Here is an 18542-nt window from a genome sequence, read left to right as displayed (position 1 = left end):
AGTTATCTGTAATGATCTGTAACATACAAGCGTAACCTTTGGCATTGAGCACCACCTTGTGGCTATTTTCTTTTTCTTGCTCCGTGCTTAATTTTTACTTTGGTTTTATTCAAGCAGATCAAACAAATGAGAATATATATACTATTCTATATACAAGAAAAAAGATTGCAGCACCCCAGCAAGGTCCAGTAAGAAAATCTGTGGGTTTTATTTGCCCATGTTTAAAGCCAAGAGACGTTTCAGTTCCACCAAGGAACTTTTTTCAAGTATTTTTTAAAGCATTCCACAGTTATTACCACATAAAAATACAGATGTCCGATTTGAAAATGGGGCTGCATCCTAAGGGCGAAAACTGGTTGTGAGTCCCCTCTCTTGAAGTAAAATGACTGTGGGTGACTTACAAATCACAGACTCTGTCCAGCACATGCACCTGCTATATATTCCTAGAACATTTATGTTTTAAAACTGCAGAACTAATATTACAGATACAGTATGCCAAACTAATCTAGCCAATTAGCGAATTTTACAAATATATTACTCTTTAAATCAAGAAGGCCTAGGTGGGCGCTACCTAGTTACTTTGGGCTACAATAATTCCTTATGGTTTTAAACAACAATGCAACCTATAAGTATATAATACACTTTTTCGACTGTATGCTCGTAAGGACAGGGACCTTTCTCCTTTTGTCTCATAATTTGTTCATTCTTTTTCGATCATTTCTAATTTTCTTGTTTTTTACTTCCCCAATTCTAAAGCGTTGTGAAATATATTGGCGCAATATAAATAAAATGTTGTGTGAATATACTTTAAAGAGGCTCTGTCACCAGATTTTGCAGCCCCTATCTGCTATTGCAGCAGATAGGCGCTGCAATGTAGATTACAGTAACGTTTTTATTTTAAAAAAACGAGCATTTTTGGCCAAGTTATGACCATTTTCGTATTTATGCAAATGAGGCTTGCAAAAGTACAACTGGGCGTGTTGAAAAGTAAAAGTACAACTGGGCGTGTATTATGTGCGTACATCGGGGCGTGTTTACTACTTTTACTAGCTGGGCTTTCTGATGAGAAGTATCATCCACTTCTCTTCAGAACGCCCAGCTTCTGGCAGTGCAGATCTGTGACGTCACTCACAGGTCCTGCATCGTGTCGGCACCAGAGGCTACAGTTGATTCTGCAGCAGCATCAGCATTTGCAGGTAAGTAGCTACATCGACTTACCTGCAAACGCCGATGCTGCTGCAGAATCATCTGTAGCCTCTGGTGCCGGCTCGTCTGACACGATGCAGGACCTGGGGAAGTGACGTCACAGCGTGATCTCTCGAGAACACGGCTGTGTCTGCACTGCCAGAAGCTGGGCGTTGTGAAGAGAAGTGGATGATACTTCTATACACAACGCCCAGCTAGTAAAAGTAGTAAACACGCCCCGATGTACGCACATAATACACGCCCAGTTGTACTTTTACTTTTCAACACGCCCAGTTGTACTTTTGCAAGCCTCATTTGCATAAATACGAAAATGGTCATAACTTGGCCAAAAATGCTCGTTTTTTAAAAATAAAAACGTTACTGTAATCTACATTGCAGCGCCTATCTGCTGCAATAGCAGATAGGGGTTGCAAAATCTGGTGACAGAGCCTCTTTAAGTAATAATTTTCTAAATACTGTCCATAAATAAGTGAAAGTAGGTAGAATGTTGCCTTTGCTGATTTTTAGTATTTTTAGCATTTCAAATATACAGTCACAAAGAACACAAACATATCGTTGACAATTAGGCAGGAATAAAAGAAGGAATAAAATAAGAGTGGGAAAGGTTGGGTGAGGAAGGAAATTACCCTACTAATTATTTTAGTGAAAGGCTATGAGGGGAAGCCCATAATAGGAGTCAACTTATACTTGTATAAATCTGTGGTTTGTAAGTGAATCCAAGGGGACCAGGTAGTGTTGAAGGAGTTCTCAGAGTTCCTTAGTGATGCAGTAAGCCCCTCTATCCTAAAAATGTCATCAACTCTACGCACCCACTGAATAACAGATAGTGCAAAGGTATTCTTCCAGAGAGCTGTGGACTGTGTAAGTGTAGTACCGCTGAGGGAGTTTGTTAATGTGTAAGGGTATGTGCACACACACAAACTCAAAAACATCTGAAAATACAGAGCTGTTTTCAGGGGACGTTTTTGGAGCTGTTTTTCTATAGAGTCAATGAAAAACGGCTCCAAAAATGGCTCAAGAAGTGACATGCACTTCCTTTTCGCGGGCGTTTTTTTTTTATGTAGCTGTTTTTTAAACGGCCGTGTAAATAAATGCCTCATTGGAACAGAACGCCATTTTTCCCTTTAAAATCAATGGGCAGATGTTTGGGGGCGTTCTGCTTCCGAATTTTCGTCCGTTTTTCGTCCATTTACAGCCCGAAAAATGGCCGAAAATAAGCCGTGTGAACAAACCCTAAGAGGAAAATGGCCAGAGATCTGTTTAAAGAAAGTCCAGTAACTTGACATGAGATTCTGTGATGATTCTGTGAGTATAAGGCCCTGTTCACACTGAGGTTTTTGCTGTGGAAACCGCGGCAAAAAACGGCCAAAATTGACTCCCATTGATTTTTTACCGCGAGCAGGAAAAAACTCTGTTAGGCTATGTGCACACGTAGTGACCAAAAACGTCTGAAAATACAGAGCTGTTTTCAAGGGAAAACAGCCCCTGCTTTTCAGAAGTTTTTTGAGCATCTCGCGTTTTTTACGTCCGTTTTTGGAGCTGTTTTCAATGGAGTCTATGAGAAAACAGCTCCAAAAACGTCCAAAGAAGTGTCCTGCACTTCTTTTGACGAGGCTGTATTTTTACACGTCATCGTTTGACAGCTATCAAACGACGACACGTAAATGACAGGTCGTCTGCACAGTACGTCGGCAAACCCATTCAAATGAATGGGCAGATGTTTGCCGACGTATTGTAGCCTTATTTTCAGACGTAAAACAAGGCATAATACGCCTCGTTTACGTCTGAAAATAGGTCGTGTGAACCCAGCCTAAGGCTGGGTTCACACTGAGTTTTTTGCAGGTAGAAAATCTGCCTCAAAATTTTGTTTGGAATTTGGAGGCAGATTTTGCTCTGCCTGCACGCCGATTTTCGAGGCGTTAATCACCCGCCGCCATTGAGCGCCGCGGGCAAAAAACACTGCGAAATACGCTTCTTCTGCTTCCCATTGATGTAAATCGGAGGTCAGAAGCGTAAATGCCCGAAGATAGGGCATGTCCCTTCTTTTTTCCAGTGAGCTGGTTTTTCAGTTTTTTTGGCGCGTTTTCCGATGCGGTTTTCTGTCTATCCACTGGCCCTAAAAAGAAGCGACATGCCCTATCTTGAGGCGTTTTCCGCCTCAAAAACCCCATTGAAATCAATGGGAGACGTTCTTTGAAGCGTTTTTCGGAATAAAGTAGTCACCCACACAGGAGAACGTATATGGTTGCTAGGCAACATCATGTACCAAAGCCAACAAAATACATAAATACAATAATAAACATTTAGCAAAGAAATTAAATAAGAATAAAACTTTGTGTAAGCAATTATTGTGAAGTTCGGCTATACTGTATAGTTAATGGGCATGTGAGCATATTTATGCAATCAGTATTTTGTAACAATGAATTTGATAACGTTTTATGTAATGTATATGTGTACACAATAAGATTTCTTTTATTTCAGATCAAATAATTGCTATTATTATAACTTGCAAAATATGCAAAAATATGTAAAAATTCATTCATTCATTCATTACAAAACATTTTTTGACAAATTTCATAGGCTAATATATTCAATTTTACAATAGTAATATTTTACCTTTTTGGATTTTTCATTTCTTCTGTAACATAATTTATACAATCCCAGCCAGAAAATGAATACAAAGCTGAGTAAAAGGCCATAGTTAATGACCCTATATTGGTTTTAGAGCCTTCAAATGATCTTTCTAAATTATAGGTGTTACCTGGAATGGCAATATAAAGTAAAACTTATCATTCAAAGTGTTGACTATTTATTTTTTCTGCATAAATCAGTAGTACATGTGAATAAATTAAGCTTTGTAATATATCTTTGCAGGGTAAAATGACATCTTCCTCAACTTCCAGCATCCTGTCGTTCCCCATTCTTTGGCTGCAGGCTCTCTGTAAATGTTCAGAAACCTCCTAAACATAATAAGTCTGTCTAGATCAGTGGTGGTCAAATGAACATACAGGGTGGGCCTCAAATGCAGCCTATAACTTCAATAAATTACTTTATTAGTTTGGTACATATTAAAACATACAATGACCACTAAAAGGAGATCGCACATACTAAATATGGTAGCAGCAAGAGGATATGGATGCCTGGATTACAGGGTATGCAAGGTACATATATTAAAGTACAAAGTGCAAAAACAAATGAATCAAATGCCAGAACCAGAATGTAACATGTCTACAGAGTTATCACATGTGCCAGCAGTGGCGTAACTACCGCGGTAGCAGCAGTAGCGGCTGCTACGGGGCCCGGGGCTTGAGGGGGCCCGGTGGCGCCGCTAGCAGCCGTTATGGCTACTACAGCGGTAGCGTCGCTACTGTGGGGCCCGCGACGCCGAGACTTACACAGGCCCTCTCATGCCTGTAGGTGTCGCTAGCACCGGAGGGGGCCCCAGTGCTAGCGGCAGCCAAATACATGTATTAGCACTGAATGGCCGGGCATGTTCCATCCAGTGCCTTACAATGACACTGATTGGCTAGCGGCGCGATGACATCATCGCGCCGCTTCCATGCTTAGAAGGTGCTGATTGGCGGGGCAAGTCATTCTGCCCCGCCAATCAGCGTCATTGGAGGATGCTCGTTCAGCTCCTGCAGACATGCTCAGAAGAGAGCATGTCTGCATCGCCAGTGAACAGCGTGGGAACCGGAGAATGTGAGTATGTCAAGTTTTTGTTTTTTCCCCCTCATAAAAATGTGAATGGCATTATCTATAGTGGGGGGGGGGGTCATCTTTATGTGGGCTATTATATATAGGGTTCTATATGTGGGGCAGTAGCTACAGGGGGGTCTATATGTGGGGCAGTAGCTACAGGGGGGGTCTATATGTGGGGGTGTGGGCCACTATATACAGGGGGCTCTATATGTGGGCCATTATATACAGGGGGCTCTATATGTGGGCCACTATATACAGGGGGGGTCTATATGTTGGCCACTATATACAGGGGGCTCTATATGTGAGCCATTATATACAGGGGGCTCTATATGTGGGCCACTATATACAGGGGGGGTCTATATGTGGGCCACTATATACAGGGGGGTCTATATGTGGGCCACTATATACAGGGGTGGGTTACCTGTGGGGCACTAGCAACAGGGTGGCTATATGTAGTGCACAGTCTACAGGGGTGGGCTATATGTGGGACACTATATACAGGGGGAGCTATATGTGAGACACTATGTACAGAGGTGGGCTATACGTGGAGCAAGAACTATAGGGGAAGCTATATGTAGGGCAGCACCGTGGCTCAGTGGTTAGCACTATTGCCTTGCAGCTCTGGAGTCCATATGTGGGCACTATCTATAGGGGCTTCTATGTAGGTCACTATCTACAGGGGCCACGTTGTGTGTTTGTGACAGTTATATTTAGATGTGTTGAGAATTTTAACTTTGTTTACAGGTGCAGAAATGTTTTAAAAGTGAGAAGCTGAAGACATCTGAATGGAAAACTGCAGAAATGGGTCATGGCCGGTAGAAATCCATCATAGATGTCTGAACCGGAGGGAGAAGAAAAGAACTAGAATCTGAGACGTCACCGGTGAGTCACTTAATGTAAATGTTTATTCTGCCTCTAATCAGTAATGTAGTCACTGTATGATCTGCAGCGAGATGATGGTGATAGGATTTTTTTTGTGAAACCGCATCTCCCAGCATATCCTTATCATTGTTCAGGCCATGCTGGGAGCTGTAGTTTTACGCCGTACAAACCTATACGCAGTGGCGTAACTACCGCTATAGCAGCCGTAGCGACTTCTACAGGGCCTGCAGCATGAGGGGGCCCGTGCCACCCGCCGGCACGGCCCCCTCCCATGGCAGCAGGCTCCGCTAGCAGCCGCTATGGCTGCTACAGCACGACGCCACTGAAGGGGTTGTTCCTACATAAGACATGTATCCCCTAATCACAGGATAGGGGATACATGTGTGATCGCTGGCAGCGATGAGGAGAACGGGGGACCGAAAGTCCCCCCTAAGTTCTCCATGACAAACCTCGGACTTCCGGGGTCTGTGTCGGCAGCTCCGTAGAAATGAATGGAGCGCCGGTCGCGCTTGTGCGCATGCGTGACTAGCGCTCCTTTCATTTTTATTGAACTGCGCAGACGCCGGAAGTCCGAGGTTAGTCATGGAGAACTTCGGGGGACTTTCGGTCCCCCATTCTCCTTATCGCTGCCAGCGATCACACATGTATCCCCTATCCTGTGGATAGGGGATGCATGTCTTTTGTAGGACAAACTATAGGCCGTTTTTTTTGGAGGGGGGGGTACATTGCGTTATCTACAGAGGGGTTCTGTATGGCATTTTCTAAAGGGGGGGCTGTATGGCATTCTCTATAGGGGGGACTGTATGGCGTTATCTACAGGGGGGCTGTATGGCGTTATCTACAGAGGGGGTCTGTATGGCGTTATCTACAGGGGGGCTGTATGGCGTTATCTGCAGGGGGCTGTGTATGGTGCTATCTATAGGGGGGCGCTGTGTGGTGGAATCTATAGGGAGGCACTATCTACAAAGGGGGGGGGGGGTTGCGTGATACCCAGCAGAGGGGGGGCCCTAGTCAAAAGTTTGCTATGGGGCCCAGTCTTTCCTAGTTACGCCCCTGTGTGCCAGTATGTATCATCAACAATATAAAGACATGAGTAGTACGAGTGAAATAAGGCATACAGACAAAGAGGGTTACTCACTGCCCAACACGTGTTTCACCATTGCTTCTTCTGGGGCATATTTTGGTATTAGATCACACCAACTATTTACCTGGAGATGGGCCAATCAGAGTGGAGAATGTTGCCTAATCGTATGAGGTCACTAATAATGCACCTGGTGCATATCGCTCTATATGCACCAAGTTCATTGTTAGTGACCTCATTTGTGATATATTTATTTAGCTAGATTACTCTTGGAAGAATTGGCCACTCAGCAGGCAAAGAGAGAATGAACGACAAAACTTCATATGTCTCCATAAAAAATTGCCAGCATATAGAGGTACAGAAAGGCCCCAATCATGTATCTGTACAATTCAGAGGTTATATGGTGCCGCAGTAACGCTGGTGTGCATTCATGGGGCCTATAGTACATACATAAAAAGTCAAAAAAGGCCATAAATAATACAAATACCTGTGGTATACTATGATATAAAATAATAACTAGCATAAGCTTTAAAATACAGATGTAGTATATGCAGGGCTGGTGTACACTACCCTTGGGGGGGCCCACTTGACCGCCGGGTACTTTACGCTGCCGTCATGGCTCCTCAAGAAGTGGAACCCCTGACCAGAGCGTTTCCGATGCTTTTGCCAGGGTCTTCGCTCCTAGAGGGAGTCCCTGTCTAGGAGCAGAATCCCCCCAGAGTGTTGCTGACGCTCTGGCCGGAGATTCTGCTCCTAGAGGGAGTCCCTGTCCATATATAGACAGTGACATCTGGGGCTCCTCCTGGAGCGGAATCACTGGCTAGAGCGTGGCCTCCGCTCTGGCCGGGGATTCCGCTCCTAGAGGGAGTCCCTGACGTCACTGTCCATATATGGACAGTGAAGTTAGGGGCTCCTCCTGGCGCGGAATCCCCATGCAGAGCATTGCCAACACTTTGGCCGGGGATTCCACTCCTGGAGAAGCCCCTGACATCAGTATTCATATATATACAGTGACATCAGGGATTCCTCCAAGAGAGGAATTCCCGGCCAGAATGCTCTGGCTGGGGATTCCACTCCTAGAGTGAGCTTCAGTGGCATTATCTACAGGGAAGGAGGGTTGGTGCTATCTACAGGGGGGGTTGGCACTATCTACAGGGGTGTGTATGTGGGGCACTATCTACAGAGCGCACTGTGGCACTGCCTACAGAGGGCACTGTGGCTCTATCTATAGAGGGCACTATGGCATTATCTACAGAGGGCACTGTACATATGGGGGCACAAACTGGGGGCCTAACTTTTATATGGGAGCACAAACTGGGGGCCTAACTTCTATATGGAGGCATAAGCAGAGACTAAATTCTATATGGGGGCACAAACTTCCATTTTCTGCCGTTTTACTGCCTTAGTTCAGTTCCCCCGCAAATGGGCCCATTAAGTCTAGAGCAGGCCCTGAGCATATGGAAAATTAAATTGACATACTATATTTCACAAAATGTAATCTGTGCAACATGTTGCTATTCTAAGTTATGGCTGATAAGACATATTTATGGAAACACTTTGAGTCTCACTGCAATCCAGCAGGAGGCTCAGACGTTCCGATCTGAGTCTATAGCAGTGACCCAGGAGTCGTAACGTCATTAATGACACGGCATTAGAGGACGGATGGATGCATTTTTCCTCCTACTGATCATGCGTGGTGATAATTAATGTGCAGTTCCACGCATGCTCAGTAGCCTCCAGAGCGCCTTCTCACCGCTCTCCAAAGGGAGGCAGGATGCCAAAAGTGCAGCACTTGCCTGCTGAGACCACTGATTGGCTGCAAGAGTCACAAGCTGGCTGGGGGGGGGACCAGCTGGAGTGGCAGCGTTGGAGTGGCAGTGCTGGAGCGGCGTGGGAAGAGAACTTTTTTGTTATTTTAACATATTTTCTGTTGTTCTTATCTCTTTTTGCTGAATCGGATTATCCCTTTAATACATTTCGGGCTTTCTAGATGACAAGACAACTATAGAAAAAATAAATTTCTTTAAGCTATAGTATAAAGTTATTAATAAGCACAAATGTGACAACTTCTTGTGATAGTATGTGGTTTTTGTTAGGTTCTAGAGAGATTGCAAACAAGCATTGGTCTAGTTTTTGGTGTAGAGCTTTTGTACAGATTATTGCAATTACTTTATATGAGCAAGAACTTTTAACTATTGAATTTTTTTCATTGCCAGCCTGTGTGTGTATAGCTTTTTCTATATTGAATTTTTTTATTTACAAAACAGCTTTACAGGCTCTTCCAACTACAATTTGATCACATTTAGCAAAAAAACAATAAAGTGTTATTATTACTTACCCTGACATAATCTGACAGTTCCTGCAATGATGATGATGACCAGAGCTAAGACTTTGGCAAATGTTGCCAGCACTTGGAGGATTGCACCCCATTTGACTCTTGCACAATTCACGACTGTTAAAAATGCTACAAAATAGATAGTTAATAGATCACAGGTAACATTCTGTTTATTTGCTTCCTAAATGCAAAATTAAGCAACTTTATGAAAATAGTCTTCATTAAAAACGTCTAACCATTTTGCTGCTGTAGAGTCTGTGTAACTCCTTCACTTAGCTAGTTGTCCTACTGTTTCTGACATAGATCAGACAGAATATTGCTCCTGGCTGTGTAAAGAGGGAGGAGAGCACCTATAGCAGACTCTGCAGGAGGAAAGTTGGGGAAATCACACACTTCTCAGTATCAGTGTCTGGCAGCACAAGGGAGAAGAGATCCCTCATGGGTTGTAGAAGGGGAAATCAGTACAGAAATGAAGCTCTGCTTGTATATGACAACCAGTAAAGTCCGATGCATTTGGACACACAGAAATCACATCTAGCATGTATTACTGGGAGGGACAAGCACACATGAGAGAAGTCTGAACAGGTGCCAAAAAAGAAGGGACACATAAGTGGCCAATAGTTGACTGCAGACCCTTCTTAGTAGAAGAGATGGAGTCAAGAGGAGGAGTGTAGTTTTTTTTTCCGTAAACTTGGACCACTGTGACTGGCACTGTCATGTGGCGCTGTGGCTGTCTCTATTATGAAGGTAGCACTTTGGATGATGTTACTTGACTGGCTCTTTTGTGGGGGCCTCTACCGATCTATATTATACCATCACAGTTCTGATGTCACTGTGGCTGTTACTATTATGGGGGGTACTGGGACTGTAATTATGGGGAACTCGCCATGATTCACAAGGGCAGGGTTTACGCCTGAAATATGGATTAATTTCTTAATGTAAAATACAAATTCATTTGTTTCAGTGTATTTGCAAGAGGAAGTTACTACTATATACCCATTACTGAAAAAAACCCATCTGTTGACCCTTCCTCCGCTGATAACAACCGACCTGTCTCTAATCTCCCCTTTATTTCTAGGAATCCTTGGTCTACTCTCACCTGATCCGCTATCTCTCTGCTAACTCTCTTCTTGACCTTTTGCAATCAGAAACTGCCCTTACTAAAGTCTCAAATGATCTTGTGACGGTTGAATTTAAAGAGGCTCTGTCAGCACATTATAAGTGGCCTATCTTGTACATAATGTGATCGGCACTGTAATGTAGATTACAGCAGTTTTTTTATTTAGAAAAACGATCATTTTTGACGTTGAGTTATGACCTATATTAGCGTTATGCTAATGAGTTTCTTAATGAACAACTGGACGTGTTTTACTATTTGGCCAAGTGGGCGATGTACAGAGGAGTGTATGTGTATGACGCTGACCAATCAGCGTCATACACTTCTCCCCATTAATTTACACAGCAGATAGCGATTTAGCTATATCGCTATGTGCAGCCACATAAACACACTATAACGTTACTGCAGTGTCCGGACAATTAATATACATTACCTCTAGCAGGACGTGATGTGTATTCAGAATCCTGACACTTCGCTAATACAATCCCGACACTGCAGCACAGCAAGCGTAATCTCGCGAGATTACGCTGTAAACTGTAATTTCAAACGAGATTACGCTTGCTGTGCTGTAGAGTCGGGATTGTATTAGCGAAGTGTCAGGATTCTGAATACACATCACGTCCTGGCTGGAGGTAATGTATATTCATTGTCAGGACACTGCAGTAACGTTATAGTGTGTTTATGTGGCTGCACATAGCGATATAGCTATATCGCTAGTGCTGTGTAAATGAATGGGGAGAAGTGTATGATGCTGATTGGTCACTGATTGGTCAGCGTCATACACTCCTCTGTACAACGCTCATTTGTCCAAAAAGTAAAACACGCCCAGTTGTTTATTAAGAAACTCATTAGCATAAAGCTAATATAGGTCATAACCGTCAAAAATGATCATTTTTCTAAATAAAAAACACAGCTGTAATCTACATTACAGCGCCGATCACATCATGTACAATATAGGCCACTTATAATGTGGTGACAGAGACTCTTTAACAGAAACTACTCTCTATTGATTCTTCCAGATCTCATTTGACATTTAAGCCCACCAACTCCTACTCAGTATTTTCCACACTATTGGCCTCAAGGCCTCTGTCTTGGGTTTTTTCCTATTTTTATGACCGCTCATTCATTTGCTGTTTCTACTTCTTCTCTTCTTCCTTTGGCTGTTGGGGTTCTTCATGGTTCAGTCCTAGGTCCTCAACTCTTTTCTCTATACACAGACACTATTGGATTTGGCTTATAGTACCATCTCAATGCCGATGACACATAGCTAAAGACTAATGGGCCCTGGTGCAGGAATTGATCTTGGGCCCCCCTACCCCTCCCCAACACCACCAGACCCTTGCACGTGCCTATGCCCAGCCGCCTTGCCCACCATCCCCCATGGATTCCTCCACAGTATATTGCCCCCACACAGTGGAATTCCCCCCATAGCTGCCCCCACACAGTATAATGCCCACATAGCTGCCCCAGACAGTATAATGCTCTCCATGGCTGCCCCCACAGTATAATGCCCCAGACAGTATAATGCCCACATAGCTGCCTCCACGCAGTATAATGCTCCCCATAGATGCCCCTTACAGTATATTACCCCCATAGTAGCCCCCATACAGTATGATGTCCCTCATAGCTGGACCCATACAGTATAATGCTCCTCATAGCTGGCTCAATACAGTATAATGCCCCTGATAAATGCCCCCATACAGTATAATGCCCCCATAAAGTATAATGCCCCTATAGCTGCCCCCCACATAGTATACTTCCCCCACTCAGTATAATTCCCCCCATAACTCCCCCACACAGTATAATATCCCCAATAGCTGCCCCACACAGTATAATGCCCACCATAGCTGCCCCCACACAGTATAATGCCCCCCATAGCTGCCCCACACAGTATAATAACCCACATAGCTGCCCCCACACAGTATAATGCCCTCATGGATGCCTCCACAGTATAATGCCCCCATAGCTGTCCCCCACAGTATAATGCCCCAATATCTGCTCCCCATACAGTATCATGTCCCCCATATCAGCTCCCCATACAGTATAATGCCCCCATATCCGCTCCCCATATAGTATAATGCCCCCATATGTGCATAATAGAAAAATAATAAAATTGCTTACCTATCCCTGTTTCCATCATGAGTGGAAATTATTTTCCTTTGGCCTGTGCTATGAGTGACTCTGCACAGACAAGTGTGATGACGTCACTACATCGCGCCTGTCTGCATCGAGCCACTAATGGCTCACGGCACAGTGAATGCTGGAGCAAGGAGCCGTCAGCTCCTTGCTCCAGCATTGAATTCAACATTTACTGTGTCATGAGGAAGACCCACAGACTTTAATGTATGGTATTGTGCAGTTTTCAGTGGAGAGAGGAGAGGGGGGGCTGTAATTTAACAGCCCCCCTGTCCTCTCTCCACCGCAAACATAGACCGCACAATACAACACATATACATTACGGAAACCCTCTGCAGCTCACCTGGAGTCTTCCAGGATCTTCCACACCGGCTCCTCCACACTGACGGGAATGCCCCACATGCGACGTCACGGTCACATGATACACTGAGTGTACCATGTGTCCGTGATGTCTAAGGAGTACTGCCCGTAACCAGGAAATGCCGGCGTCATGGCACAGAAACTGTATCAAATCATTAGCGCGCTGTGTGGCAACTGTGAACGCTGCGCCCCCTATAGCTACGCCACTGGATAACACCCAATTAAATATGTCTTCCTGCTCTAATACAAAACACCAGTGATTTTCTGTCCGCTGTTCTCTAGCATCATGTCCTTTCTCTGAAACAGAATCTTTCAAAAACTAAGCTCCTTGTAGCACCAGCTACTAACCTACCTAAACCTGATGTTTCAATTTTATTGTAAAGTACTACCATAACTCCTAGGCAGCATGCCTGCTATCTTGGAGTTATGTTGGATGCCTATCTTTCCTTTACTACTTATATTCAATCACTTGCACGCTCTTTTCACCTGCACCTCAAAAATATCTCCAGATTCCGCTATTTTCTTACAGCCAAAACTCTAAGGGTATGTTCACACGGCAGCGTCCGTTACGGCTGAAATTACGGTGCTGTTTTCAGGAGAAAACAGCACAGTAATTTCAACCGTAATGGCATGTGCAGGCGTCTTTCGCTGTGTCCATTACGGACGTAATTGGAGCTGTTATTCCATGGAGTCCATGGAAAACTGCTCAATTTAAGTCTGAAGAAGTGACAGGCACTTCTTTGACGCAGGCGTCTTTTTTATGCGCCGCCTTTTGACAGCGGCACGTAAAAAAATTACCGTCGGCACAGAACATCGTAAGACCCATTCAAATGAATGGGCAGATGTTTGCCGACGCTTTTGAGACGCATTTTCGGACGTAATTTCGGGCTAAAACGCCCGAATTACATCCGTAAATAGTGTGTGTGAACCCAGCCTTATTGTAGCTCTGATTCATTCTCGTCTTGACAACTTTAACACATTACTAATCAGTATTCCTCTCACTAAACTCTCCAATCTATCCTGAATGCAGCAGCCAGGCTCCTCTTTCTGACCATTCTGACCAATCGCTATACCAATGCCTCTAACCTGTGCCCGTTACTGCACTGGTTGCCAATTCACTTCAGATTACAATTTAAACGTATTCGTCTCTGCACAAAGCTCTCCACAGTGCTGTCTACCAGCCTAGCTGTGCTCTACATTCTGCCAATGATCTAAGATTACCATCGTCCATAATCAGAACCTCCCACTCCCATCTCCAGGATTCAGCATGCACTGAAAACACATCTTTTTAGACATGCCTATGACATTCCCTAATCTGACTCCTTTCCTTGGCCCAACTATTACAGTAGTCATCAGAACCTGACCCCCTTCATTCAGCAGTATCCCCTATACGCCTTGCACCCTAATGTACTTCATGTCTGTCATACATAGCTATTGTCTGGATGACTGGCTCATGCAGCATTTACGTGTACTACTCTATGTTTATAAAAGATGGCTGGACCATTGCACTTAACAAGCACTTTTTACATTTTGTGTCACTTCTTTTTCCTCATAGATTGTAAGCTCTTATTAGCGGGGTCCTTGCCTTGTTAATTCGTTTTGTCACTATGTAATGTCTGATATTGTCTGTACATTTTCCCTCTGAATTATAAAGTGCTGCAGACTATCTTGGCGCTGTACAAATAAAGATTACTATTACTATATGACTTAAAAGTTAAAATAACATCTAAGTGAATAGACTGGGGAACGTAAATATAATTTGTGGCCAAATATTGTGTAAATGGGCCGAACAATCTAAATTCCAATAGCCTCAACGACTAAACATTAATAGCCTCAACGACTAAACATTTAGTACAACATTTACAAACATGTTTTAAGAATAGCGAAATTTTATTTAGGTACTCACCCACACATACTACTGAAAGAAGCAAGACTGCAGATTGAGGTAGAGAGCAGGTAGGAAAAAATGGCTCAATCATATACTGGGCAAATGTCACTGCGAGAATAGCTTGACTGGCTGGATAGATTATTAACATGTTAGTCCATAGGTTTAAGAAGGCCAAAAATCCTCCAAACGACTCTTTTATATAAATGTAGCTTGCACCTGATTTTGTAATTGTTGTACCCAACTCAGCATAGCATAGAGCTCCAATTACAGAGAATATTCCCCCCAGAACCCAGATGATCAAGGACAATCCATAAGAGCCACTGTGCATTAGAACTCCCTTTGGTGAAACAAATATTCCTGCACCAATGGTATTACCAATGACCAAACTTACTCCATGTAGAAGTGAGATTTCTTTCTTCAGTTTTATGGAGTTTGTGGAAATATCTTGGAAACTCTCCTTCATTTTAATGCAGTGGCTTTTTAAATATTGTGAAGATTTCAGGCTCCAGGCTTATAACAGAGTAAGGGCAGATCCAGATAGAAATATCAGTGCCTCTGGTCTGTGCTACTGACTTCAATCTTAGAAAGTTACACGTAACTGAAATCTAGTACCAAAGCTCAGTATGTGAAAAGTGCATAGCCTGTGCCCACAACCCAAGCTTGACCTTGCATCAGGAACCTTTGTCCTGTCCATGTGCTAAATGTTGCAAAATACATTTCTAATATAGTACCAGTGCATGCTCCCTATGTATGCTTTAAAATGTAGGCAGAAGTTTATAGAAAAGGTAAAAGAGTACACAATATATCTTTATCTGATCGGGTAAAGTACATATTTTCAAAGCCACATTGGTCTCTTTAGGAATTTTGCACAATGATAATAAGGGTATGTTCACACACAAACTCCAAAAAGTCTGAAAAAATTTTTTTGCTGCGTTTTTTACGCCCGTTTCTGGAGCTGTTTTCATTACAGTCTATGAAAAACGGCTCCAAAAACGTCCCAAGAAGTCACCAGCACTTATTTTTCGCGGCCGTTTTTTCACGCGCCCATTTTTCAAAACAGCTGCGTAAAAATGGCTTGTTGGAACAGAACGCCGTTTTCCCATTGCAATCAATGGGCAGATGTTTGGAGGCCTCGAAAAATGGCCGAAAATAGGCCGTGTAAACATACCCTAAAGGTTAAATAAAATGGACATATGTATGTTATACATTGCTTTTCTGCCAAATCCTGGTAGCCAGGAATCATCTTCCATTACTCATCCATTACATGTCCCTATCTAATTCTCTTTGTCTACTCCTCCATCCAAGAGCTCCTAAATCTTGTTTTAAAGTCATCTAATAAACTGTTGTTTTTTCTTCAAAGGCAGCACATACAGTATGTGCCATGAGCTCTGATAAGCATGTCTCTCAGATATTCAGATTATTGTGTCTACTTCCCGAATGCCATTACTACTCAAATAGAGATCAAATAGATGTGAAGAATGATTACAATATTTGTTTTTCTACAGTGATGAGGGCCATAGTGTGTGCCAGAGGGAACATACGTGAACATGTTTATATTTGCTCATTTAATCTGTAAGGATGTGGGAAGAAAAAACATGGAAATATAATCACTAATTCTTACAGTTTACATTTTCCTAGCCCAGATTGGAAAATAAAACAACCCACACGGTTGGTTGCTATCAGGGTTGCCAACCTCTACTTCAGAAATTTCTGGACAACTCAGCTAAAAATCACGGACAGTCCAACATTTTTACGGACACATGACAAAATCATTTCCTGTGCGCCGTGCAGTGTGCTAGGAGGGACTCACCAATCACAGCTCCGCTTGTAGCTTTCCCCAGCTAATTTAGGTGATGTTTTCTCTGATCAGTCGTTCACGTTCCCTTTTGTTCTCTCCAATGGATTAACAGACTTAATTCAACGGCCTAAATGTAGATTTTGCTTTAGGTGGACTTGTCTAGGTTTCCTTCCTCCCCTGGGGCCCTCTGAGGTTCCTATCTTGGCGTTGCCTTCATTATTATGATTTTATGACTTTTTCCTTCCCCCTCCCTCATTTATCTGATAAATACTATTATTATGATATATACTAATACCATTTTCTTCATTTTTCAGATGATCCACACTTCGTATTCGTCACCTCCTATTATATCCCATTGGTGTCTTTATTTGCATTCATTGTTATTTCTTTATATCTACTTTAGGGTAATTTGATATATTTACCTTATTTGTACCCCTCCTTTAATTGGTCTCCTGATAGGAACCTGTACCTGATGCCAATCCCATGTCACGTTATGTGCTGTCTTATGCCACCCTTGGTTTCCTAGATATACACTTTGTGTTGTCCCCCCCACACTTTCCATTAGGGAGTTATGTGGATGTCCCTATAGCCGATGAGCAAGCCAACACATGCTCTGGTAGCTGGTACTTCGTGTTTTGGGGCTTGGATCGTGACCATCTATGATGGCCACTGTATTCTCTCCCCTCTCCCATACCTACTAGGTGTATGAGGTTATCTGGCTACCTGACCACTATGAGTGTACTAATATACTCTAATTGCGCTAGTGTACGTGAACATAAATATGGATACATCAATGTATTTGGTTTCCTTTATGCAATTTACTACCATTCATTATCCCATGTTATATTACTGCTCTATAATCATTTATAATTTATTATCAGGATGACCGAGTGGTACACTTTACGCATGCGCTTACTAGCATCTAATACATGATCTCCATACTCCAATATGGCCACTTTGGCTTCATTTCCTTATGGCGCATGCGCCGCTCTTATCCTGTTACCCCTAATTAGACTACACTTCCGGACATGCGCAGTTTCGCTGCACGGATGCTGCTTTCTGCTTACACCTGCGATATACTCAGAGGTGATGTATTGATTTTAATTCACCACAACACCTATAATCATCACCTTGTTGACACATTTATTAATGTTATACTTGTCTGTATTTACCAATACGGCTTTTTATTGATGGATCAAGTTTCTTCATGGATGCCTATGTCTATAGTCTGCAATATGTATTGTCTCTTATGTACAATCCTTTACATTATCACTGATTACTGTTAAATATCTCCTTTGATTGATACCCTGTTATATTGTGTGAACCCACATTTGTCATTTGCGAAAGGCTCCAGAAACATTGCACGAGCAATAAAAGCACCCATTTTTGCGATTTCTGTGTACTTAGAACTTTGGTCTGTTCCTCAGAGCTTGCACCCACACGCTGAAAGTGCTGCTGCAAGTGCTGCTGGGTTTTGTATCTATCTATCTATCTATCTATCTATCTATCTATCTATCTATCTATCTATCTATCTATCTATCTATCTATCTATCTATCTATCTATCTATCTATCCTAAGAATAGGCAGCACTCCACATAACGGTATCAAAAAAGTGAAAAAGCTTTTATTCACCATATGGTAGATTGCAACGTTTCAGTCCTAGTTCGGACCTTTCTCAAGCAGTGAATAAAAGGTTTTTCACTTTTTTGATACCATTATGTGGAGTGCTGCCTATTCTTTGAATTCCTAAATTTTTGGACTATTGGTCGTGTTCTGGAGGCTTGCACACACAAAACCCTTGTAATCTAGAATTCAAAAAAAATGAGCAGCAACTCCAAGGGTTCAGGTGAAAAAATGGGTACTTTTATTGCCCGTGTAATGTTTCTGCTCCGTCCACTGGAGCCTTTCTCAAGCAAATGACAAATGTGGGTTCACACAATATAACAGGGTATCAATCAAAGGAGATATTTAACAGTAATCAGTGATAATGTAAAGGATTGTACATAAGAGACATACATAGTACAGACTATAGACATA

The 18542-nt window shown here is 42.8% G+C and overlaps 2 protein-coding genes across 5 annotated transcripts in view; one reads left to right on the top strand and one right to left on the bottom strand.

The window, feature by feature from the left end:
* Positions 1-15316, bottom strand: part of LOC142651614 (Y+L amino acid transporter 2-like) — a 54182-nt gene extending 38866 nt beyond the window's left edge. The window contains exons 1-3 of the mRNA XM_075826558.1: positions 14726-15316; positions 9210-9335; positions 3823-3967 (exon numbers count right to left, since the gene is read on the bottom strand). Coding sequence (XP_075682673.1) covers positions 3823-3967; positions 9210-9335; positions 14726-15170 — 716 coding nt within the window. The 5' untranslated portion in view covers positions 15171-15316. The remainder of the gene's footprint in view (positions 1-3822; positions 3968-9209; positions 9336-14725) is intronic.
* The window catches only part of CARMIL1 (capping protein regulator and myosin 1 linker 1), a 489111-nt gene that overhangs the window by 150241 nt on the left and 320328 nt on the right, over positions 1-18542 (top strand). The gene's annotated exons all lie outside the window — the stretch shown is intronic.

This window comes from Rhinoderma darwinii, chromosome 5 (genome assembly GCF_050947455.1).
Source record: "Rhinoderma darwinii isolate aRhiDar2 chromosome 5, aRhiDar2.hap1, whole genome shotgun sequence".
Classification (NCBI taxonomy): domain Eukaryota; kingdom Metazoa; phylum Chordata; class Amphibia; order Anura; family Rhinodermatidae; genus Rhinoderma; species Rhinoderma darwinii.
This window is presented reverse-complemented; position numbering and strand designations above follow the sequence as displayed.